Below are 24547 nucleotides of genomic sequence, written 5' to 3'. Positions count from 1 at the left end.
AATGAGTAGTTAGTGGGGTTTTCTAGGTCACTTCACTGTATAAGTTGATAAAACATTTTTTTTTAAGATTTTTTTTTTAAATTGGGGAATTGGGGGGATGGGAACAGTGCTGGGGAATCGGGGGAAGGGGAACAGACAAGTTGCTGTCCTTTTGTTCTTCAGTCTAGTTGTGGAGGACATTGCTTCACTGGCCCAAGTTGGCACCATCATTGTGCTCTTCCCGGGCGAGGCAGATCAGTCGCTGGCTTCTGGACGGCCGCTCACTGCAGCTGCTGGCCGCTCACACTGGCTGCTGGCTACACACGGTAGCCCATGGCAACCCACTACCACAGGGGCTGCAGCCTACGCCGTCGCCAGCGACTCACGGCAGCCCAGCTCCTGGTTGAGCTGTTGTTCAGCATCTTAGCTGTAGAGGGCAGTGTCACTAGCCCTCATATGTGGGATCCGAACCGGGGCCCTCTGGCGTCCCAAGCCAGTTCTTAATCATCGTGCCACTTGGCCGGCCCAACTGGTCAACTTTTTAAAAAGCATTTTAAACTGTCCGTTGTCTTTAAAAAGCAGTCTAAATAGAAATAAAATTCTCAGTGATTTCAGTTTCTCATCATTTTCAATACAGTAAACAACTGAACTCCAAACCCTTGGTACCCTGAGGTCACACTAAGTGTCCACACACACACACACACACACACACACAGCGCCTGTGTTCTGCTGTGTCTGCACTGATGATCTGGTGGTATTTAGTGGTGACACAGTGGAACCCGGGTTTGGGGGCTTGGTCTCCTTCATCACTCTTTTTTTTTAGCTGAGCCATCCTGCCACATGTTGGCAGCTCACTGGCAGCTCAGCTCGGGCCGGGCATCGAACCACTGTTGCTCAGAGCTCGCACTCTTGAGCGAGCTCTTAACCAACTGAGCTACTCGGCCGGTCCTTCCTCATCACTCTTAGGGACTCAGTACAACCCAGCCACAACTCCCACTGCCTCCACACATTTTGCTATTTTAATTTGTCACATGTTAGCATGTGAGAATTATCTATCAAGTTGAGTAAGTGGGCACTGTATGTGGGACTGTGGCTATCCCACAATCAGAGTACATGGATGCCATGGCGGTCACCCGGCTTTGGCGATCTTGTACCCAAGAGGGCTGCTTTGGCACTTCTGCCACTTGGTGTCAATGAGGTTGTACACTCATGTCACGGGGCAGGACAGATGATGCGCCCTGGTGTATGGCTGCTGTGACAGCTTGCTTTCTTATGAACGGGTTTTAGCGAAGATGCCTACATTCTATACACTTGATACACCTGGGTCTGATGCTTACGGTTGTTTCTTGACTGAGCTGAATAACTGAAGTTGTCATATTGTGAACTCTGTATAAATGAGGTAGTATTATATTTAGCTTTTCATAAATTTTGGCTGATGTCTTTGAACAGATTATGTGCTTTTAAAAGACAAAGACTGCCTAATTTTTCATTTTATCTTCCTAAAAGTCCAGTGTAGCTCTTGAGGTGTAGTGCTTGACACTTTATTTTATTTGAAATATATTTATTCTGTTAATGTTAATAACCTAAGCCTTTAAAGGCATAAAGTAATTCAACTATTTTGTTTCACTCCCAAAAGACTTCATAGGAAGAAAACACTTCTAGTGAAGGGGAAAAAAACAATAATAATGAGAATTGCCAAATCTGAGGATTCCTGAGTTGTGGGAATACTCTGTTTCCAGATGGATTTCATAGTACAGAAGAAAAACGTTAATAATCACAAATTTGGATGGGCTTTGTCATATGGACAAGACATTAGAAAATTCAATTTCTAATTGCTAGAAATTGAAACAGCCCAAAGGAACACTTGGTTTAGAAGTATACTATTGGGCTGTATGTGAACGACGGTGAGAGCCCGTTTCTAGCAGTTATCAAGTATCATTCTAAAATGTTACGGCTACAGTTAGGAGGTGCCTTCACATGATCCTGCAAGTGCTCAGCACCTCCTCTCCCTCGTGCATAATGTCCCGTCTCCACAGGGTGACTGTGGTCCAAGGAAAACTGGCCTCTTGAGCGCTTCCCTCGGGGCACCATCATCCTGGTACCCAGAGGCCTCAGCCTGTGCAGGCGGCCAGAAGGCTCGTCACTTTCACCTCGCCCATGAAGCCCCCACTCACTGTGGGCTGAGATCTTAGCCCAGCTACCGTGCTAGCCCCTCAGGTGCTGGGTTTCCTGACTGCCGCAGCCACAGGCTCCTCAGCTCTTGTCAGTCCTGCAGCCGTGGACAGTCAGGCAGACCAGCAGTGGGCAGGGTGAGCCTGAGGACAGGCCACCACCAGCGCTGTGATGCTGCTCCTTCATGTGGGAGCCCCGGCTTGGCCATCTGTAGCCTGCTGCTTTCCTTTATCTCCTGTAGCAGGTCTTCACTCACGACTTTTCAGGCTACATACATGTACCATGTGTGGCTATCCACTTGGGACACCTATGAGATCATGCTCTCAGGCATGTCTCGCCTCGTTCATAGCCTGTCATGTTCCCCACCCCACAGGAGAAGGCCTCCTAACCAGCTTTCTGCTAACAAATGCTCTTTTGACCCCAAGTCTAACACACAAGCACCTTTTAACCTTTTCTAACTCCACCCTGCTTCCTGTTACGTATAGGAACACACATACACACCGTGCATGCTTCCTACACAAACAATGCACACAGAAACCAGAGGATAACTGTAAAGTAATGTATGACATCCTGAATTTGCATAGTGTGTTACATTTCTGTCTCGTCTGTGGTCTCTACCTCTATTATCTGCTTTTCACTGGAAAACCTCTATTACATTCCCAAACCTCAACTATGTACTAAATATGTTGGATTCTCATAAACATAATTGCTTATCATAGTCTACTGGTTGGCCTCTAACACCTGTCGCTCAGCCCTTCACTTGACCCCCAAGAGCACAGCTGGGCCCACCTGCTTCTCCATCTGCCAGTGCTACACTACCAGTTGTCTCCTGGTGTCTGTGACCTGTACTCCTGAGAACTCCAGCCTGCTTTCCCGACAGGCCTAACAGGAGGAAATGAGCTGCACAGAGCATTCAGGGCTATGCCCTTGACTTGAGTTGAATATGAAAACATCCCCTATTCTGGAAATCTTGGCCACTGAACAAACTCCAGAGTTACACCCTGAATGTCTGACTCAGAGGCCTCTGGGAATCATCACTGCAGAGCTGTCCATTCTTCTCTCAGCTTCCAATTAATTTGGATCATACCACTCCTGAGGCCAGTGAAAATGACTTAGAAAAAAACCAACTTGTTTGTATAAAGACTTTTCTTGGTAGCTCAATCTGAACGGTGGAGAATTTTTTATCATTATCCTTTCAAAACGTTCATTTGGCTGTCTTCTCTGCCAGGAAGTGAACAATTGTGATGGGAATTCACTGTGATGACAGCCTCTGTGTCCAGAGAAGAGGCTTTGCCAGGCAAAGAGAGCTCCTCCTTTGTCCTAGAAAAGGAGTCACTCATTGTAACTCTCCTCGTCCATCCCCGATTATGCTGCCATTTCATACATGCCTGTCTTTGCAGATGATCTTCCACAGCCTGCTATTTCCTGCCCAGCTGCATTCCGAGTCCCCGCTTGGCCATTGCTGCCTCTGGGGGCGTCCAGACTCTCCCTTCCCCCAACCCCCAGTTCCTTAGAGTGCAGACTTTCATCAGACGACACAATGATTTCTCTGCAGGCCTGCCTCTCTGTGGGACCATGCACTCAAGGTTCAGTCTTGGCTGATCTGAACATTTGGGATGTGCAAAGTACTTGGAAAAAGGCTCTATAGGGAGATGCAAAGAAAGAAGCTGCATTTGCCCTCCAAATAAACTGAACATTTCACATGACACCTTGAAAGGTTATAGAAATTGCATGGTTTTCCAATTATCCTAATGTCCTGGTAATTTTATTTTTTTTATAGGCTTAAATCAATTGTTCACCTTAGAACTGGAAGGAAATAATCTCAGTGAAATAAATGTTAATCCTTTAGCTTTTAAACCTTTGAAGAGCCTATCGTACCTGCGTCTGGGAAGAAATAAATTTAGAATTATACCACAGGGACTTCCTGCTTCTATTGAGGTACCAATATATTTCTTCTAATGTTTAATATTTTAAATATAGTATGCTACAAAACAAACAATATATTTTAAGAGATTATTGTGGTGCATATTAAACTGAGTAGTTTTGATGCTTACATACAGAATTTATTATAATTTGAACACTGTTTTCTCTTCAAGTAATACAAATTTATAATTATGAGTGGAGACCCTTGATAAAGTAATACATGGTCCTGCTGACAGCTCCTAGGGAAAGACTGGGGAAGATGAACTGAGAATTTAAACAGAAACTACAACTTGCAAAAAGTACTCTGACTTGCAAGACAGTTTAAACTGTCCCAAACAGGAACTCTGTGATGTCCATCCCAGTCTGCTCCACCCAAAGTCCCGCGTGGACTCTGGGTGACCCCTCACAGATGGACGCAGGTTACAGGGAAGGCTGTCTGCCAACTGACCAGTTCTCACCAGCTCCTGCCAAGGGCCCAAGTGCTGTCCTGTTTCCACCCTCTATGGAGACGCCCCTGACACCCAGGCATGGTCTCCTTTGCTGCAGCAAGGGACACAACTAATGGGGGACTCCTGGTGACCTCTGCTGTTGGGTGCACACCCCAACTTCCTGCATTAGGGACATGGAAGTCTGGCAGACTCAGCTGAAATCCAGACCACCTCCTCTGAGCTCCGTTTCACATGACACCTTGAAAGGTTATAGAAATTGCCTTTCAGTACACACCATCACCCAGCAAGAGTGAGTGACGAAGTTTCCCTCACCCAGCAAGAGGGAATGATGAAGTTTCCCTCAGCTGTGGATCCAGCAAATCCAGAGGGGGCCACTGATCTCCATCTGATGCTACTGCCACAGCCACTACCCTTGCAATTTGCAGATGAAGACATAACTTATAATAGAATTTCATCGAAAGAGTAAAGACCAAAGTTCCAATACCTGGCTTTACATCACAATCACTTGGATTCTAAAGAACTACAGACTCCTCGAAGTGCCTCACACATGTTAAATCAGGTTCTTTGTAAGGTGGAGTCAGCAATTTATAACTTTTTTAAAAATTAAATTTTTCAATAGCTAATGCATGCACACAGTAGGCATACACACACACCTTGATGATGCAAAGAGCAACGTGTCTCTATTCCACATCTGACCCTCCCATCCCTGGTTTCTCTTTCCAGAGGGCTTGGGAGGTGCTGTCCACAAGGGCAAGTGTGCTCTGAATCTATCTAAGGCCCTGCTTCAGAGCTGCACAGTTTCAACGTATGGATGAGTGTGCTTTGAATGGGGACATCTAGGTTAGAATTTATTCTTTAAAAAGCTCACAAGTCAACAGGGTCAATGGTTTGGTTCCTGGTCTGAGCTGAGCTGCTGCTAAGCTGCCCACAGGTGGCAGGATGACTCAGCTAAAAATAAATAAATAAATAAATAAATAAATAAATAAATAAATAAATAAATAAATAAAAATAAATAAAAAGCTCACAAGTGATTCTAATATACAACCAAGATGGGAACCAGCGATTTAGTTTACCCCTAAATACATAACAAGGTAAAAGCAAAAGGCTTTTTCCCCATTTCTAACAAATACCAAAATTAAGTGACAAAGAGGGGAAATTACTACAATAGAAAGTTACACTGAAAACACATACCAACCAATTTTACTTCTGAATTCCAACAAGATCCTTGAGTGAAAAACTCTCTCTAATGCCAACTGAATTTAACTTGAAGGCAGCTAACTATTGACAACTTATTTCAAGTTCTAGCAAACTTCAACCCGATGTTAAATGAATGCTTTTAATTAACTTTTTATTAACTTAATATGAGCAAGTCTAAAAAATGAGAGCCTAAAAAAATGATGGGCAGCACGGCCTGGTGGGGCCTGGCCATGGTGCATTTTCCTCACATCAGCTGTGGAACCCTGGGCATGGCTTATCTCTCTAGGCCTGCATCCCTCCACTGCTAAGTGGGGATTATAATTTCTACCTATTGTCTAGGGTTTTGAAGCCCTAATAAGTTAATTTATGTGAATAAGTTTTGTAAATTAGGAAGCTTTATATAATTATTATGGAATGCTCTAGCTTGCAACATTTTATGGTTAAAATTATTAAATAAAATTAATTTAATTCCATAATCATGACAGATACATTTTTTTTCTAATTAGAAAATTTGACAGCTTAACAAATGAACTCACTTGGAAGAGCAGTAAAAGACTATTTAGATAGTACTAATGAGTATATTCTATAACACCACTTTAATTTCTGTGAAATTGAATATTTTAATCAAAATAATAGTCCTTTCTCTTAATTATAGGAATTATACCTAGAAAATAACCAAATTGAGGAAATAACTGAAATTTGTTTCAATCATACCAGAAATATCAATGTCATTGTACTATGTTATAATAACATTGAAGAAAATAGGATTGCTCCCTTAGCCTGGATAAATCACGAGTAAGTATATGCTACAATTTGACTTTCTTGGATGATTTCTTATTTTGTCATTATTAAACAGGGTGTGAACATGGTGACAGCATCCTTTCTTAGTGAGCCTCCCCCTCCCCCAAACTTAGCCACTTCTGTGGAGTCAAACCGTTCATGATAGGACAAGTGCGAGGATGACCGTGGTCACTGCCATGTGGATACCACCCTATAGGAAGTGCTGCGTCTGAGCGCTGCGGCCTGAGGTGTGACCACTGTGGCACTCCAGCTTGCTCTGTTAGCCTCCTAGGGAGGGCGTGAAGTTAAGTGAGATAATCCTCTGCCTAGAATGATGACGGACTGCGTCCTCTGCCTCCCCCTTGGGCACAAGCACAGGCCTCACTGCCCAACACACACTGTCTTCATTCCTAAACTATTTCTCTATCTCACGTCTTACAAACTAGACTGGAGACTGCTTGGCCTGGTAGCCTAGGCAGACAGCAGAGCCTGTCTTCCTGGGAGGAAGTAGCAGTCTCAGGCTGCAGTCCTTAGTGAAGGGGCCAATGTGGGGGCCTTGCTGTCTGGAGTCAGGGGATGAGTTTCATGGGGATCCAGGGAGCCCTGTCAGCAGGCCCAGCAGGCCCAGCAGGCGGTGAGGGAACGAGGGATCTGACTAGCACAACCCGGAAAGGTATCTTTCAGAAGTAAGATGGAGAGAGATGAAAGGGGCCTTGATGGCCAGAGAGTTCAGTGGGATGTGGTAGTGGTAGGTAGTTCAGTCTTCATCAGGTGTAGTCTACGGCGGGCAGAGGTTGCAGGCATGACTCCTGAAACCAGCCAGGCAGCTCACATTTCAGTATCTCTGGCCAGTGAACAACCTTTTCTATTAGATCCCTATCTCACTACCAGACCCAGGTGCCGGGTCAGACCAAATGTGGAATTGAAGATACAAGCGCCCACAACCCTGCCGCTTCCTTGCTGGAGCCAGAGGAGAGCTGAGGGACAGGCAGTGTGGTTTGGCCAGGGCTCCCGAATCTCATTTCTGACTGACGTGTGACCTTAGAAGTATTTGGGGGCCTCTCTGGGCCTCCCTATTACCCCTGGACTCGTGCTCCTCTCTAATGGAGCCTGAGTAGCTGTGTGGTTCCAGGTAAGAGCACGCGCCCAGCAGCCAAGCTGCCACCCAACCACGGTCACCTGGGGGTCATTACTGACACCGACAGTACCGAGAGGCCTCGTGAAAGCCCAGAGTGCACGTTGCTGCCCTGATGTGCCACCCTGTTTATCTTCCCTTTTGCAGAAACCTAGAGTCAATCGACCTGTCCTACAATAAGCTCTACCAGGTCCCCTCCTACCTCCCCAAGTCGCTGCTGCGGCTCGTGGTCCTGGGGAACAGGATTGAGCGCGTCCCCGGCTACGTGTTTGGCCACATGGAGCCAGGCCTGGAGTACCTGTACCTGTCATTTAACAGACTCTCTGATGACAGCGTGGACCGAGTCTCCTTCTACGGGGCTTACCACTCTCTGCGAGAGCTGTTTCTGGACCACAATGACTTCAAATCTATACCACCTGGGCTACAAGAAATGAAAGCACTGCATTTTCTGAGGCTGAACAACAACAAGATACGGTAAGTTCTGGCTTTTTCAAGTATCCAGTTAAATGTTGCGATTGACAAGGTACATGATTAAACCACCATGACATGATGTCTGAGATTGCCAAATATTAGTAATTATTGAAGCTAAATGATAATAGGTACATCAGAATTCATTATATTTTTTTTCTACTTTTATACATGTCTGCAAGCTTCCATGGTAAAAAATTTTTTAAAATATAGAGTATATAAAACTTAGAACCTTAAAGACAGGTTAAAGTGAGACATCAAGGCAGTCAATTACAGTGCTGCCACCACCTCCTCATAATTATAAACACTCTACCCTGCAGAGCATGAAATACAAGTATATGATAACATTAAAATTACTTTTATCTAAATTCTTCTGAAGGCAAAGTTCTAAATAAATGTATTGAGATTCAGCTTCCCTCCCTTCTGGAGACACACTTGCCTGCATGTATGTGTTCTATCTGCCCAGAAAGCATGAATGTCTCAAAAATGAATCTGGAACACTCTGTTAGTGCGTCACCAAGAGGCAGATCACGGAGCTCTCTGGCCAGGTCCCTGAGAATTACACCTTACACTTTTCCCTATCTCTGAAATCCCAAATACATTTAAACGCCCCCAAACAAGATGGAGAAGGGGTCAAGAGTTTATGAAAGCCCTGGGTAAGAGGTGGGAGGGGCGTTTTGTAAGATTTGGTTTCAAAATATTTTGGCTAAAATACTTTATAGGTCATGCTATATGCTTCCTATTACATTGCAGCAGGAGGCATATTTTTGTTTGTCCCACGTCTGGAAGGATTTAGGTGGTCATGTTGGGGTATCTCCAGTATAACCTTTCTCCTCCACCACTGAACCAATGGTTTCACTCACAGATGATTGTTGCTTGAATCTGTTATTTCCGTAGGGGTAACTAAACTGTGAATTTCTATTTTTGTCAATCTTTCCATATTTGTGAGCTGGAATTCCTCTGTAAAGAATTTTTGTCTTATCAACTAGGGCCACTTTGTTACTCTGAAAGGTAGGATAAATGATCAGTTCTTTCCTTTAAACTGCAGGAGTAAGAAACTGGTTATAAATTTGTAGCTATATGAGGTGATGGGTGTTAAATAAACGTATTGTGGCAATCATTTCCCAGTATATACATACGAGTACATCAAATCATTATGTTGTACATCTTAAACTAATGCAATATATGTCAATTATATTTTTATAAAACTGGAAAAATTATACATATGCATTATATATGAACAATAAAGACTATAAATATATGTTAAAAAGTTAATAGTGGCTATCTCAGGAAAAAAAATAAGTTGATGGCTAAGTGTTTTTGTTTTATTTTGATTTTGGCTTTCTCTCTCTCTGGAGGATCAACATGAACTTATGGTTTTACACAGTCAGAATGTTTTGATCAGTTGCAATTATCACTCTGAAACTCTCCTACCTCGGCCAATGGAAGCCCTTCGAGCTGGCTCCTGTGTCCTTGGACAGACCGCCATTGACCATGGAAAGCTTGCTTTTTTAAATTTTTTAAAAGATTTTATTGGGGAATTGGGGGAGGGGAACAGACAAGTTGCTGTTGTTTTGTTCTTCAGTCTAGTTGTGGAGGATGTTGCTTCACTGGCCCAAGCTGGCACCATCATTGCACTCTTCCCGGACGAGGCAGATCAGTTGCCAGCCTCTGGACAGCCGCTCACGGCGGCTGCTGGCTGCTGGCTACACATGGTAGCTTATGGCAGCCCACTGCTGCAGGGGACTGCAGCCTACACCGTTGCTGGCGACCCTCGGCAGCCCAGCTCCAGGTCAAGCTGTTGTTCAGCATCTTAGCTGTAGAGGGCAGTGTCACTGGCCCTCTTATGTGGGATCTGAACTGGGGCCATCTGGCATCCCAAGCCAGTTCTTTACCAATGCGCCACTTGGCCGGCCCCGGAAAGCTCGCTTTTACACTTCCTACTGCATACCTGCGCCAGCCTTCCTCCAAAGAGCCCCAAGGCCTTTCACAGGGGAACAGTACGCAGAGGCCCCAATCTGGGCACCAGGCATGTTCCTTTCAAATGTGTTATTACTGTTTTGAGGATTTTCAGTGAACTGCCAGGAAATATGCATTTTGTGAAGAAAAAGAATATGGCTTCATAAGGACATTCCCAATTCAAATTTAACATTGTAGAGTATTCCTTTTGTTTTAAACTTGTTTATCTTACACTGAAAATCTAGGTCCCCAACAATATTAACTTACATTTGCTATCTTACACTATATAAATACTCATTTCAAAATAATAATACCATTATTACGACTAACTAAAAATTTATGATATTTTTGGTAGCTCTACGTGTCTTGAGAATATGTTCAACAAAGGATGTATAGCTGAGATACAGTGGTTTTTCTCTGCAACAATATGTCTACAACTTAATACATATTCAGAAAAGGTCTTTAGTTTATTTTTGGAATTGGTATTTTCTATTTGATTAATATTATTTTTACGGTTAAACATCTATATAATTCCAAAGTCAAAAAATGTATAACAAGTTATAGTAAGAGAAGTCGTTCTCCTATGCCTGTCCCTTACACCGTATTCCATCTTCCCCAATAGGCTAAAATTTTAAATTAATTTCTAGTTTATCCTTCCAGTATTTCTTCTTGCAAATATAAGCATACATACATACATATATTCATATTTCCTCATCCTTTCCCACAATTGTTTCACCGAAGGATTTTTCTTTTCCCTCTCAAAGAGACAGTACATGATTCTACTCTTTACTTTTTAAAATTATCAATACATCATAGATATTACTCCATATCAATATATAGAGAGAACTTCCTCACTTCTTTTTACAACTGAATAGTATTCCATTTTGCACATGTTTTATTCAACCAGTTCCTTATTGATAGAAATTTGATTGTTTCCATTCTTTTACTACTATTGGGTTGTCAGAAAAGTCATGACACGTTTGCAATGAAAAATATAGAAAAAATACGTCATGATTTTTCCAACAACCCAGTACAAATAAAGCCACAATGCATAACTTTGTTCAATCATTCAATCATTTTGTATTTTTCCTGTCTAACTTTGGGATGGATTTCTAGTAGTGGGATTGCTGGGTGAAAAGATAAAATGCACATGTAATTTTGCTAGGTGCTGCAAAATTCCTTTCGATGGGGCTGTATTGTTTTGAATTTCTTTTAATGATGTTTGGTTCTCCACAGCCTCATTGTCAGAATATGTTGGTGAGCTTTTGGACATTTTTTGTGTGGCAAATCTGGTGACAGTGGTATGCCAGTATACTTTCAATTCACATTTCTCTTATCATGAATAAAATTGAGCATCTTTTCATGTTTACACATCATTTAATGTTTTTTTTTTTGAGAGCTGGTTACCCAGTTCTTTTTTTTTTCCTCTTCTGTTTTTGCTCTTATATTTTTAGGAGGTCTTTATACATTGGCCCTTTATCTGTGATATACGTTGCAAAGACTTTTTTTCCTAGTTTGCCATTTGTCTTTTAACTTTACATTTTTTAAACCCTGTGGTCAATTTATTAATCTCTTCTTTTAAAGCTTCTAGTTTTTGAGTCACAAATAGGAAAATTTTTCTCTGCTTCCAGGGTGTGACCATACTTTCTTTATTCTAATACCTCTATGGCTTCATTTTTTCACATTTAGATCTCTTATGTACTTGGAACTTTTTCTGGTCTATAATATAAAAAAGGGATCCAATTTTATTATTTTATTATTTTTTTTTAAGATTTTATTGGGGAACTGGGGAGGGGAACAGCGTTGAGGAATCAGGGAAGGGGAACAGACAAGTTGCTGTCCTTTCTGTTCTTCAGTCTAGTTGTGGAGGACATCGCTTCACTGGCCTAAGTTGGTATTATCATTGCGCTGTTCCCGGGTGAGGCAGTTGCTCTCTGGCCATTGGACAGCCGCTCACAGCGGCTCACAGCAGCTCACGAAGGCGCACGCCAGCTGCCGGCCAGCCCCACTGGAGCCTACACCATTGCCAGCGACTCACAGCAGCCCAGCTCCAGGTCGAGCTGTTGTTCACCATCTTAGCTGTGGAGGGCGCAGCGTCACTGGCCCTCATGTGAGATCCGAACTGGGGCCCTGCTGCTCAGAGCTGGTGTCCCAAGCCAACTCTTAACCAACGTGCCACTTGGCCGACCTGGGATCCAATTTTATTTAAGAACAAAAGAATTTTTAAACAAATATAAAACTTAACTCTTAAATTATGAAGGCAGAATATTACTTGGACCATCTGTGACTTTCATATCTATTTTTCCATAGGAATATTCTTCCAGAACAAATTTGCAATGCTGAAGAAGATGGTGATTCAACACTGGAACATCTTCATCTTGAAAACAATTATATTAAAACAAGAGAAATATCATCCTATGCATTTTCATGCATAAGATCATATTCAAGTATCGTTCTTAAACCACAGAATATCAAGTAACTTCACTTTTTCCTTTGTCATTTATAAACTATACTCATATACTTTTGTAGTAGCATTTGTCATCAATAAGTGAGACATCATGTTGTGTTATACTCACTATCATTATGCTAGTCTACCTGATTCACCAATCTACAGATGAACAACCAAAAATATATGTAGACAGTTTAGTCTTCTAGCACTTTCAGTGAAATCTTCAGTTTCATACTCTAGAAAAAAGCCACATCATTGCAAATTTTTTCTCATGGAAATAGAATGTTATGCACTGCTGAGCTAGATTGGGAGAATCTGGAACAAATAATCATGTCCTTTACAATAGACGGGTGAGTGTTGCTATCATCTGGGAGCCCTCTAAGTCCATTTAAAAATTACGTACGTTATGGTTCAAGACCAAGAAGTGAAAAGCAGGGAAAAGGCAGGTAGAATTTATGAAGGAGTGTTCTGTTTATTATTTTAAAGTTAAAATAATAATTTATTAATTTTCTTTAAGACCCTATGCTACAATTATTGGTACAAATACACTTAATTATTGGGTTAGCTTTAGTCCCTTCTATTAATTACACGTATGAAATTAAAACACTATTGTAATGTTGATTTCTTGGTTTTGAGAATTGTAGTATAGTTATTTACATGGTATTAACATCAGGGGAAGCTGGGAGAAGGGTACATGTAAATTCCATACTATTTTGACTTTTCTGTAGGTTTAAAAAGTGTATCAGTGTATTAAAATCATCCTCATTATTGTTTATACAAGATCAAAAGATTTTATGGAAAGCAGTGGAGTTTGCTTAAAATACAATTTAATTACCCTTGACTACACTCTTGTAAATAAAACCTAATGCATGAATTTTTTAAAATGTTTGCTCCTTGGTCATTTTTAGCACCTACTATTTGCCCTAATTTGCTCAAGTGTATCCCTTTACTCAGTTCAATTTAACATAAAGCTATTAGTATTTACTATATACCAGATCTACCAAAACCACATATTCAATTTTTAATTGTGCAATGATTGTTTGTCTCTGTTTCTAAAATAATTCATAAAAGACACATACAGAAACTGTTGACTATCTGTTTTGTGTCTTGAAAAACACCAGACTAGGAATTTAAGTTCCAGTCTTAGCACCCCAGACTAGGAATTTAAGTTCCAGTCTTAGCACCCTTGAGTAGGTAACTCTAATTTTTCAAACTTCACTGATTTAATCTTTTAACAGTTTTCTCACCATCCTCAGAACCTTCCAGCCCCACTTCACAGGGAAGAATGAAAACCAGAGAACAAGAATGAAAAGCATCTGGGAAAATGTGGTATGCATAAGTGTATTTATTATTATCAACTTTTCATATGAAATTGAGAGCAACCAGCATATTCAACCAAAGATGACCATTTCCTGCGCAACTTTCAGGATGTGAAAGTTTCATTTGCCCATTTAAGCTAATGTTATTTCTAAGTCCTTCTTTCTAACTAAGCCCCTTCTCTTAATATCCAGGATTTTAAGATTACAACATGATGAAGAAGACTTTTAGAATCATGAGTCAAAGGCTTAAGCCAAGTAGCTAAAAACAGAAACAGAATCTTACGGAACAAAAAGGTGCGATTTATAACTAGTTTTGGAATATAGGAGCATTAACTAATTCAAATTGGACAAGTTGAATGTAAGAGACAGGTAAATACAAGAAGATACGGTTATCCATGCATTTAACAAGAACCCCTGTGCAGTGTTTCTTGCTGTGCAAATATGTATGTATAGACATAAATGGTTTAAGGCAATTTAAGCAGTAAACAAAATTAGTGTCAGAGGGACTCAAACTGAATCAGGTGAGTCACAGAATTAGAGTAGCCTGGGACAACACAGGCGGATACTGAGCCATTCGTGCATTCATTTTTCATTCTGACTTTAGTCGGCTGTGTTGTAGACGTTGTTCTAAGGAAAGACAAGGATGATCACATCAGACAAGGTCTCTGCTCCCTGGGAGCCCGCAGTGTGGTAAGGACAATACGCAGGAGATTATTAAATAGACGATCAAATCAACAGGTAGGTACAATGAAGTCAGTACAACAGGGTGGAGATGTGATGAAGCACATTGGGGTTCCAAGCCCCTTCTTCCCGCCAGCACCCCCAGATTCCTAGGTCTCAAGAGTGTCTGAGCCACCCAAGTCCCAGGAATGCCCACCATCCCTAGCAGCCTTGAGAGACACCAGGTCCAGGAGCATACTGAGACCCTACTATGTGCTCAGGCATGCCTTGTTGGAAGCAGAATCTCTAGGAAGGCTGAAAATTAGAATGACTGATGGAAACTTTGTTCTTAAGTCAGAAGATGCTTTCATTTCAACAAATTTTGTAATTTAAAATTTGTCTAGCATTGAACTTTTTCAGCCTTGAAATTTCATCCTGCTCTAAATAGGAAGTTTTAATTCCATTAAAAAAAAAGTGATAAATGTCCTTATAGCAAACACTCTTCACAATACAATTTTAAAAACAAACAGATGTTCTGTCTGGCTTCAGAAATATGCTGTAATTACTAAGACATATGTACACTAAGGAAGTCCCTGCCTGGCCATGGTCTGGAAACACTAACAGTGTCATCTTTGCACATATGTATAAGAGATACTAACTGTATTTTTAATTTTGAGATTTGGCTTATTGTAAATAAGGCTATTTCAAAAAGCACTAAAGATAGGATATGGTGAAAGACATATATAGCCTGGAATTGTAAGGAAATAATTACACCAGGAATCAAAACACCTGGGTGCCCATCTTGATCTCTGATGATTAATCATGCAGCCATTTTACTTTTCTGGGATTCACTTAATTCGATTATAAAACTATGTGTTGGGACCAGACCAGTGGTTTATAAGCATGGCTCAGTATGGTTCATGGAGCTCTGGGTGGAAATGTCCACGAGGACTTTCCCTTTAGACAAAGCAGCTTTGTTACCATCAGAAAGGGCTAGCTGCCGCTGTTCCCATTTGTTTCTGAAAACAAATGGACAAGGAACCACCTAAGTCACACACGGAGTGGTAAGATTCACAAGGAACATGCTGTCAAGGTCTCTGGCCGCTCCAAATCCAGCGGAATAGCCTTGGCCGGAGCAAGCGGTTTCTAGGTGCGCAGATCACAGCAGCCTGGATGCATCCACACTAGATCCAGGCAGAGAGGTTCGGCGGCGTGTCTGTCCCTTTGGAGCTCCAGCACTACTGTGGGGGTCAGCCATGTGCAGCTCTGCAACAACCAGACTGCCGACCTTTGTACCTGAAACTCTGAAAGGCAGTCGGCTGGACGCACATTCTACAGGATGCGTACACGAGGCGCCGTGCCACAGGGCGCAGATGAGGCTGACACCCTTCACCTCTGCCGACTCTGGCTCCCTAATGAGCGGGCAGGTTCAGATATGGGGCCATGGAGGGTAAGTGGACTCAGGAGCCCCGGGGACACCAGGCTGAGTCTGGCCTTACTCTGCACCTCTGACTAAAGCCCGCAAAGCGGAAGGAAGGTCTGGAAACCTGAGAGTAGGCGTGATGCACCTGTGAATCCGAGGGCCCAGGGTACCTGGTACAGCAGTGCTGCCAACGGGGTGAAGAGGACACAGTAATCTCTCCTTGGGCTTCCACTGTCAGATGACTCCACCATTGCCTGAGAAGTTAGCCTCACAAAGTCCAAGCTAATTACCCCTTAAGATGACTGCCTTCATTAAAACAGAAAACACCACCACAACACTAGCTGAAATCTGCCTCTGCATGTCCTCTGGTCCACCTGGCACCTTAGAGTACAGGGAGGTCAGGACAATGGCCCCATTCACAACAGCATGTGACCGGTCCACTAACTGTTCAGTACTATGCAGTGTAAACCTCGCACTTTCCTTGGAGTGTTAATAAATTACACTGTTTTAAGATAACTTTAGCTTGGTAAGTATGTCAAACTTGAGCCACAGACGATGGCTACACACCTAAAGAATAAAACCCTAACTTTTACTGGTGGCACACACTGTGTCAAGCACAGTGGTGCAGGCACAGGTGGTGTCCCCACACTGACAAATTCAGATCAGGAGTAGCAAGGAAGCCTGCGGTCTCATACAATGCACAATACACACACTCCATCTGGAGAACAGATCCACAAGTTTGAGGGAGACTTAAACTATGACTTGGATCAGCTGAAGGGCGGGAATGACTACGAGAGCAGTGGGCCGCGCAGGCTGAGGCTCACTGGTCAGGAAACATCAAGGAAATAAGAGGCCCCGGAGCGGCCAAAGGCCAAGGGAAACCAGGTTCGCGGCGATGAGAAATGTAGGGCACCACTGACAAACTCGGAAGGGCGAAGTGTGTTATGAAAGCAGTGGTTTCAGGAAAGGAGCCACCACTGTAATAATCTAGAAACAGTACATGGAACCCACACAGCACAGGTGACAGGAGGAACAAGCAGAAACAGGAACAGGTATGACAGAGAGTACCAAGAAAATACGAGGGGGAAGCTGTCTGCCAGGTAAGGCACAGAAAGAAGAGAAGGGAGCACAGAAGACTCAGTGGTGATGCTGAGAGGCTGAGAGACAGGGACAGCAGGGAAGAATATGCTGAAGTTGGAGCCGCCACAGATGTCAGACACAAGGATGGGAGGGGGAAGGCAAGCAGAGATGGGAAGGCAAGCAGCTGGAGCAGAATCCACAGGCAAGGATGCACCCTGAGGGGCATGTAAGGAGGAGGACAGGAGAGCAGAGCCCTCATGGGTGCCGGCTCCCAATGTCAAGGGGAGCAAAGGAGCCACGTGCACCCTGAGTCCACATCTGACCTGAGCTGTGGGTCTGGCCTCACAGTTTCCAGGGCACCAGACAAGCTGTGCCTAGAAGCCTGGCTCCTTGGGAAGCACCCCTCTTCCCTCAACATTCGGTGTCTGTGCCACCACCCTGGTGACAGGCAGGTCTGGTATTATGAGTTAGGTCTGTATTGATTATTTCTTTGCATGTGGGGCATTACACGGTAGACAGGTAGGGGATATACACTAAGACTTCACTTAACATGGTTGATAGGTTCCATGACTTTAAACTACACCCTGTATAACAAAACCAGTTATACCATTGGCATAGCAAGAGTTAAGTTCCTACAGCACCTCATTAATGCTGTAACAAAATGACATTGAATGAAAGGACATTATTCGAGGACCTGCTGTATCCTGTTTCCCCAAAAAGACTGTAAAACTTAAAACAATTCATTTCTTGGATCCCTGTATCCTGTGCATAAAAGTGCTAAAATGATTGTTGATTCCCCTGGTTTAAACTGGATCAGCTCCTAAGTTGTTCAAAGTTGATGTTAATACTACTCTGAAACAAAACAAAAAGGAATCTGCAAATTTTAAGGATCTGTAAAGGAAAAGTGAGAAACTGAACTGAAAAAGACATATAGACATAAAATTAATAAGGAAGCATTTCTCTTATTAATATTTCCTGATATGGACATTAGGAAGCACACAGCATATTTTATAAACAATTAAGTCATGCTTCGACAACTGGGAATAGTTAGGGAGTTGACTGATTGTTCTGCATAATAACAACACTGCCTGTGTTTTCCAAAGCTATCATTTAAACATACCATGAATTGCTAGGTTCACAGATGCTGGCATAAAAGAAAATACTCAAATTTTGCTGTTTAAGTGAAACCTCAAAGGCCCGGGTAAAACCTCCTATGATATCTATTTCACCACTTTCCATTATTTAGAAAACAGAAAGTTTCCTCATAGGGGAAATATTTACAGATTCATGATGACAACTATTATCTGTCCATAGTTGAATGTGAATTCAGATCCTTGGTCAGCTTAAAATTCAAAAATATTAAAAGTGCCCATGAAAATAGTCAGAAGTTTCTGGCCAGCTCTAACTTCTACCAGTTGACTCCAGGGCCGTTGCACCCCCTAGAGTCTATGAAACATGAGGCCCATCTCTTGTAGTTAAAACAAGCATGAGCATGATGGTTCTGAACTGAAATTCTTATTAGTTGTGGACTTGGCCAAGTTAGACTCTGATAATCCAGTTTCCTACCCATTAAATTTGGGGGAACAACATCTCTCTCCCAAGGCTGCCGGCAAGGAGAAATGAGGTGTTGTCCATCACAGTGCCAGGAACAGAGTGAATGTCAGATAAGGTGAGTGTCCATTCCTTCATGGAGAGGCGCTAGGAACCCAGCAGGCAGGTGACCTGTCCAAGCTACCAGGCCTCTTAATAAGGTAGGTAGTAAATATTCCAGGAAACCGATTCCTTGGATTGGGGATCCGGTGGGAAGATGAGTGGGCCTATTACAGTAAGACGGGTCAGCAGATACTCTCTGTAGAGGGCCAGGCCCCAGTGGGACCCGCAGCCATGTCAGCGACCCTCCCAAGTATGGCTGCCTTTCCTGGTCACCGCATGCTCATGTCCACTCCAGAGCAGAGTGCCAGAGTAGAATGTGCTCAAGCAGGGGCTCCATAAACACAGTGACACTGGGACTCAGAATCTATACTTGTCATAGACATGGGAGTACTTTAGAGGCAGATTTTTTTTTAATCCTGACTATTGGAAAGACAAGTTAAGTCTGACTTATAAACGTGATTACTTATAACACCTAAAAAGGGGTTTGTAAAAAACATACTTAAAATAGCCAGCCAAACTCAAAGACTATTTGATCAGTAAACCTCTCCCACAGATGGGTTCCTACCTCCGAGATAAGCCCTGGGTGGATGTGCAGGGCTGGAGGACAAGTCTGCGTGGAAGCTTGACCTTCAGCCAGGTGCAGCATACTCTGGGCAGATGGTTCCCCTGGAGACTTTAATTATTTCATTACTGCCCCTGTGAACACCAGCTCTGACTGAACCTAATCCAACAGATACATAGGCACGTGGAAAAGATTTTCAGAGAAACTAAAATCCACCATAAACCATGTAGTCCCAACATTAGTACGTGTGTGATCCTATGTGTCTGCAATGAGGCTTCGGCACATTCTAACTTATTACTCATGTCTCTGCTCCAACATGCTGAACAGGAACAGCTGAGACTATAAGCCACGCTGAAATTCATTCTGTCATACAGTCATTTGCAAGGAAGTGAGTGTTTCTAACTTAGTAAATAGAGCTTAGTGATCATACAACTAAAAAAATAAAGGCATGACTACTACTTCTTTGAAGTAATGTTTCTCTTTCTACATGAACATGCAGAAAATCAAAACTTAGTCTAGCATATTTTTTCCTTTGCATAAAATGTGAAGAATATGAGTCCACACAAGGGAAAGCAGATTGTATTAAAAATAACATGTGATTGCACTAAACACACATTAGTTTGGAAAAGAAAAAAAATACATCATGTTATTAAAATGTCATCATGTGTTTCCAAGTAACAGAATCTCTGTGGTCAAATAAACTTACACTAAACTATCAGCTGATACAAACTTTAAAAGTTAGAATCTAGTTGTACAGTTGAAACTAATTCTAAAAAATGTGTATTGCATAATAAAAAATAATTAAAAGAAAAAAAGTTAGAATCTACTGAAGGTTCATTTGTTTTGAATAAATTGGGAATTACATTCACATTACCAAATTTATATGTGAATTCTACAAAATGTTAATTTAACTACTCTTGTCATACTCAGAATAAAGAAGGAATTATAAACTGTGAATCTGTTCTAGGGCAGCATTTCTGAACTATTTCAAGGATGGACCTCTATTCAGAAAACACACACATACAAACACTGCATGTATCAAGATTCATAAAACCTTACCCAAATCCTCTAGGGATTCATGTACCCTCAGTTAAGAATCCCTTCAAGGTTAATCCCTTAATTTACTTAAAATAAATTTTACATGTAAATATTTAACTAGAGTTAAGGATAAATCAGAGTTAAAATTAAGGCAAATTGCCTTATTTCCTACAGCTATTTAGCATGTATTCTCCCATTTATTTAGTGATATTTTTAAGGCTATAGAATAGTTGAAAGAATAATATAATGAACATCTATATACTCTTCACCTATATTCACCAATTACTAATGTTTTGTCACATTCATTTTATCTTTCTTTCCATTTCCATACCTATACCTATATGTACATACACATATATGTATTTACAGGGGACATGGGCTGGACCATTTGTATGTAAGTTGTAGATATTATAACATGTCACTTCTGTATGAATCTCCTAAGAACAAGAACATTTTCTTACATAATGATGAGACAATGATTCCATTCTCTCACATAATGAAACTCAAGAAATTTAACATTTATTTAGTATCACCTAAATGCAGTCCATATTCAGAGTTCCCCAACAATGTCTTAATTTTCTTTGCATGTGTGTATATGGTTCAAGGTCTAATCAGAGTTCACATCCTGACCCTTTCATCTCTAATCTAGAGCAGCAATTCTCTGCCTATGTGAGTTTCACAACAAACTGGCTTTTGAGGCATTATTTTAAAATATGTGACACCCACACAGTATTTTAAATTAAACTGTATAAGTACTTCATTTTTGATAAAGTAAACTTAATTCATTTTAAATGAAAATTTGTGGCATTAATTCATTTTAAGGGCAAAATCTCTCTTAATTCATTTTAAGGGCAAAATCTCTCTCAAAATCCGAGTCACAGAAGTGAGCCCTTGAAAGTAAAGAGGTAGAAGAGGGTGGGGAGCTGAGGACCAGGGCCAGGGGCCCCTGTGAAGGACACTGCCACCATGAGCTTGGCCAACTGCTGGAATTGCGCAGGAAGTAAGAGCGAACTTTGTCAGATTGAGTTTTTAAGATATTCTGTAAATTTGGACTTTGAAATTAAAATTCCTTATTTCTAAAAATACCATATGCTCCCCAGAAAAAATATTTGCAGGCTGAATATGGCCCCCAAGCCATGACCTTCTGTATACAGTCATTCCATGATAAACCAGAGCTAGTGCACCATGAGGGGTGCCTAAACACTGGAAACAGCCCGTGCAGTCGTAACCAGCCGCTCCTTGCAGAAGCTTTGTGAGCACATACTGTACACAGTGTGTTATGCTTGAAGAACATGCATTATTTACACCCTAGGATTCAATGGCCTAGAACATTCTTAACTAGGTATTTCTCACATCCCTCGGGGCTCCCCAACATCTGACACCCCCCACACCCCATCTTGCTTTTCTCACTGAATGAATGGTAGACGAACAGGTTCCTTGTAGCTATTACTACATGAGAGCGTTATGTAATCCATCCCAATGGACTCAGAAGGTGAGGGCAGAGAAGTAAGGACACATCAGACTGAACCACACCTGAGCTTGGGAAGGCGTCACATGTGGCCACAGTCACCCCTAACTCTCACCCATTGGATCTCAATTTGAACAAGAGGATTTATAAGGTCCTTTCCAGTTCTCATTTGTTTGGACCTTGACCACTCCAACTCTACAGTAAGAGAAGGTCAGGAAAGAGTCTGAGAAATTAAATGTGAGCTTGGCTTAAGCAATTTATGATTACACGGATGGAAAATATGCAGGCCATGCAAGAAATTTGTGTTGAAGTTCCTCTTATGGCAATCTATGTCTCTGCTCATAAAATGTTAGTACAAAGAATATTACTTTTTCAGTTTTGTCATTTATTTTCTTGTTTACCATATAATAATGCGTAAGTTATTCATGATTCCTAAAGGCATTGTTAGATACAGCAAAACTAACTCTCCAATATTTAGACCAAAGCCTGATGAGGCAAAAACCAAACAATAAAAATAACAAAGAGGGCCAGCCAAGTGGCACGGTGGTTAAGAGCTGGCTTGGGACGCCAGAGGGCCCCGGTTTGGATCCCACATATGAGGGCCAGTGACACTGCCCTCTACAGCTAAAATGCTGAACAACAGCTCAACCTGAAGCTGAGCTGCTGTGAGTCCCTGGCAACCGCGTAGGCTGCAGCCACTGCTGCAGTGGGTTGCCATGGGCTACCGTGTGTAGCTGGCAGCCAGCGTGAGCGGCCAGCAGCCGCTGTGAGCGGCCGTCCAGAAGCCGGCGACTGATCTGCCTCGCCCGGGAAGAGCGCAATGATGGTACTAACTTGGGCCAGTGAAGCAACGTCCTCCACAACTAGACTGAAGAACAACAGGACAGCAACTTGTCTGTTCCCCTTCCCCCAATTCCCCAGCGCTGTTCCCACCCCCCAATTCCCCAATTAAAAAAGAAAAATAACAAAGAAACATGTAGAAAAGAATTAGGTTCCCCTCCACAGAAATCCTACAGGAACCCAAACCTGAAGATTTCCCCCACATTCCTTTAGGGAAGAGGCGGTACACTGCTGTGTCTGCAATGACAACCCGCGAAGGTGTGGGAAAAAACTTCAGTTTCTTTCTAATTGGTGTGTCCATGCAGGCTGGGCCACCTCTGGGGTTGTGAGGTGAGGCTTCACACCCTGCAGTCCAAGACTGTGGGGGTGTCTGGGCCCTGGGCTGGACCCCTAGCCACAACGCCTGCAGAATAGGCGGAATGGGCCAAATACACCACCCCAAGCCAGCATTGTATGCCAGGGCCTATTTCCTTCCCCAAGCCTTTTAATGGAAGATCAAAGCAAGATGCTAGAGGAAGACAAGCTCAGGGCTCACAAGGGGAGAGAGGAGGAAGAGGCTGTAACACACCTTTAGAACAACCACCATACAGGGAGTGCCTCCTAGCTCTCCAGGCAGAGGCAGAACCCCACTGGAAGGGCTGTGCAGGCCACATGACAGTGGAGAGTGACGTGGACAGTGTGAGCAGACAGATGCAAAGGTGGGGGTGGGAAGCGCGTCCCCCGGGGGAGGAGGGGCTGCCACCAGCCCCAGCCAAGAGGCACCACGTAAAACCAGAAGCCACACACTGGCAAAACTTTACTTCTCAAGAGAAGTTGAAACCTCATCATTTTAAAATGCAACCATTCCACCTAACAAAATTCACACACGAGCCTCAGATGATAAAGAATGTTCGAATGTTCATGGCACTCCAAACAGGAATTAACACCACTGACTATATATAAATAAAATACATAATTTGTGGCATAATCATACAATAGAATACCATACACTAATGAAAATGAACAAACAACTGCTAACCACAATGATCTAGACCGAACTCAAAAACAAGCTGAACGAAGAAAGCCAGACACAGAAGACAATGTACCATATGACTGATCCACTTACATAAAGCTCAGGAAATAAGCGATGGTATCTGAAGTCAGGCGGTGGACCCTCTGAGGAGAGTGAGTCCCTGAGAGGCTCTAGGAGTCCAAGGCTTCCTTGACCAGGGTTCAGTTTGTGAAAATTAATCAAGCTGTACCATTATAATGTACTTATATTTTTGTAATATGTACTTCCATTAAAAGTTAAAAAACAAAACAACAAAATAAAACACTGTGTAGGAAAAACAGGATTTTGCCCAAGGGTTTCCCATATACAGCTGCTGCTCTGATGGATCTCAGGTAAATCAAATCCAGTTTGACTTTCAAGATGTCCCAATCCATCAAGGTCATAGATCCAGGTTCTGAACTCAACATAGCCAAGTAAATGGGAACATGAGCATTCTCACCAACAGGAGGCCTGCCACTCCTCAGGCGCTGAACCTGGACAGGCCTGATGCTCCTCAGGGACCAGTGCATGAAATTGGCCAACTACAAGTCCAAGGGAGGGTAGGGGATTTAGGGAGGGCCTCGCTGCCCTGCAGATCTGAGGCACAGGATTCTCTCTATGGCTGTAGCTGCCATTTCTCTAGGAGACAGGAAAGGCTAGTCAGGTTGTTTATGGCAGCAGAGAACAGACTCTGCTAACTGACTGGAAATGCACTTTGCAAACAGGCTGGCCCCAAAGTCTGCACATCAGGAAGACCCTGGGGCACCACCTAGCATTGGTGAGGCTTTCTCAGCACACAAGGAAAATGTCCTCTCTCAAAGGATGACATCTTAGCTGACCTGGGAATACCCTTGTATGCTAACAATGCCTTTCTTCTCAGAGAATGGTGTCTATCTGCTCCCGAGTCCTCCCTAAAAACTGTGTGGTCACAGCTGATGTTCTCTTGAAAAGGAAGTCCCAGCA

The 24547-nt window shown here is 42.5% G+C and overlaps 2 protein-coding genes across 4 annotated transcripts in view; one reads left to right on the top strand and one right to left on the bottom strand.

The window, feature by feature from the left end:
* ECM2 (extracellular matrix protein 2) overlaps positions 1-13390 on the top strand; it is a 37178-nt gene extending 23788 nt beyond the window's left edge. For both annotated transcript variants that reach the window (XM_019630511.1, XM_019630509.1), the window contains exons 7-10: positions 3932-4089; positions 6376-6515; positions 7783-8109; positions 12373-13390. In XM_019630511.1, coding sequence (XP_019486056.1) covers positions 3932-4089; positions 6376-6515; positions 7783-8109; positions 12373-12541 — 794 coding nt within the window. In that variant the 3' untranslated portion in view covers positions 12542-13390. The remainder of the gene's footprint in view (positions 1-3931; positions 4090-6375; positions 6516-7782; positions 8110-12372) is intronic.
* The window catches only part of CENPP (centromere protein P), a 268335-nt gene that overhangs the window by 72370 nt on the left and 171418 nt on the right, over positions 1-24547 (bottom strand). The gene's annotated exons all lie outside the window — the stretch shown is intronic.

The sequence above is a fragment of the Hipposideros armiger genome, unplaced genomic scaffold (assembly GCF_001890085.2).
Source record: "Hipposideros armiger isolate ML-2016 unplaced genomic scaffold, ASM189008v1 scaffold_919, whole genome shotgun sequence".
NCBI classification, from domain to species: domain Eukaryota; kingdom Metazoa; phylum Chordata; class Mammalia; order Chiroptera; family Hipposideridae; genus Hipposideros; species Hipposideros armiger.
This window is presented reverse-complemented; position numbering and strand designations above follow the sequence as displayed.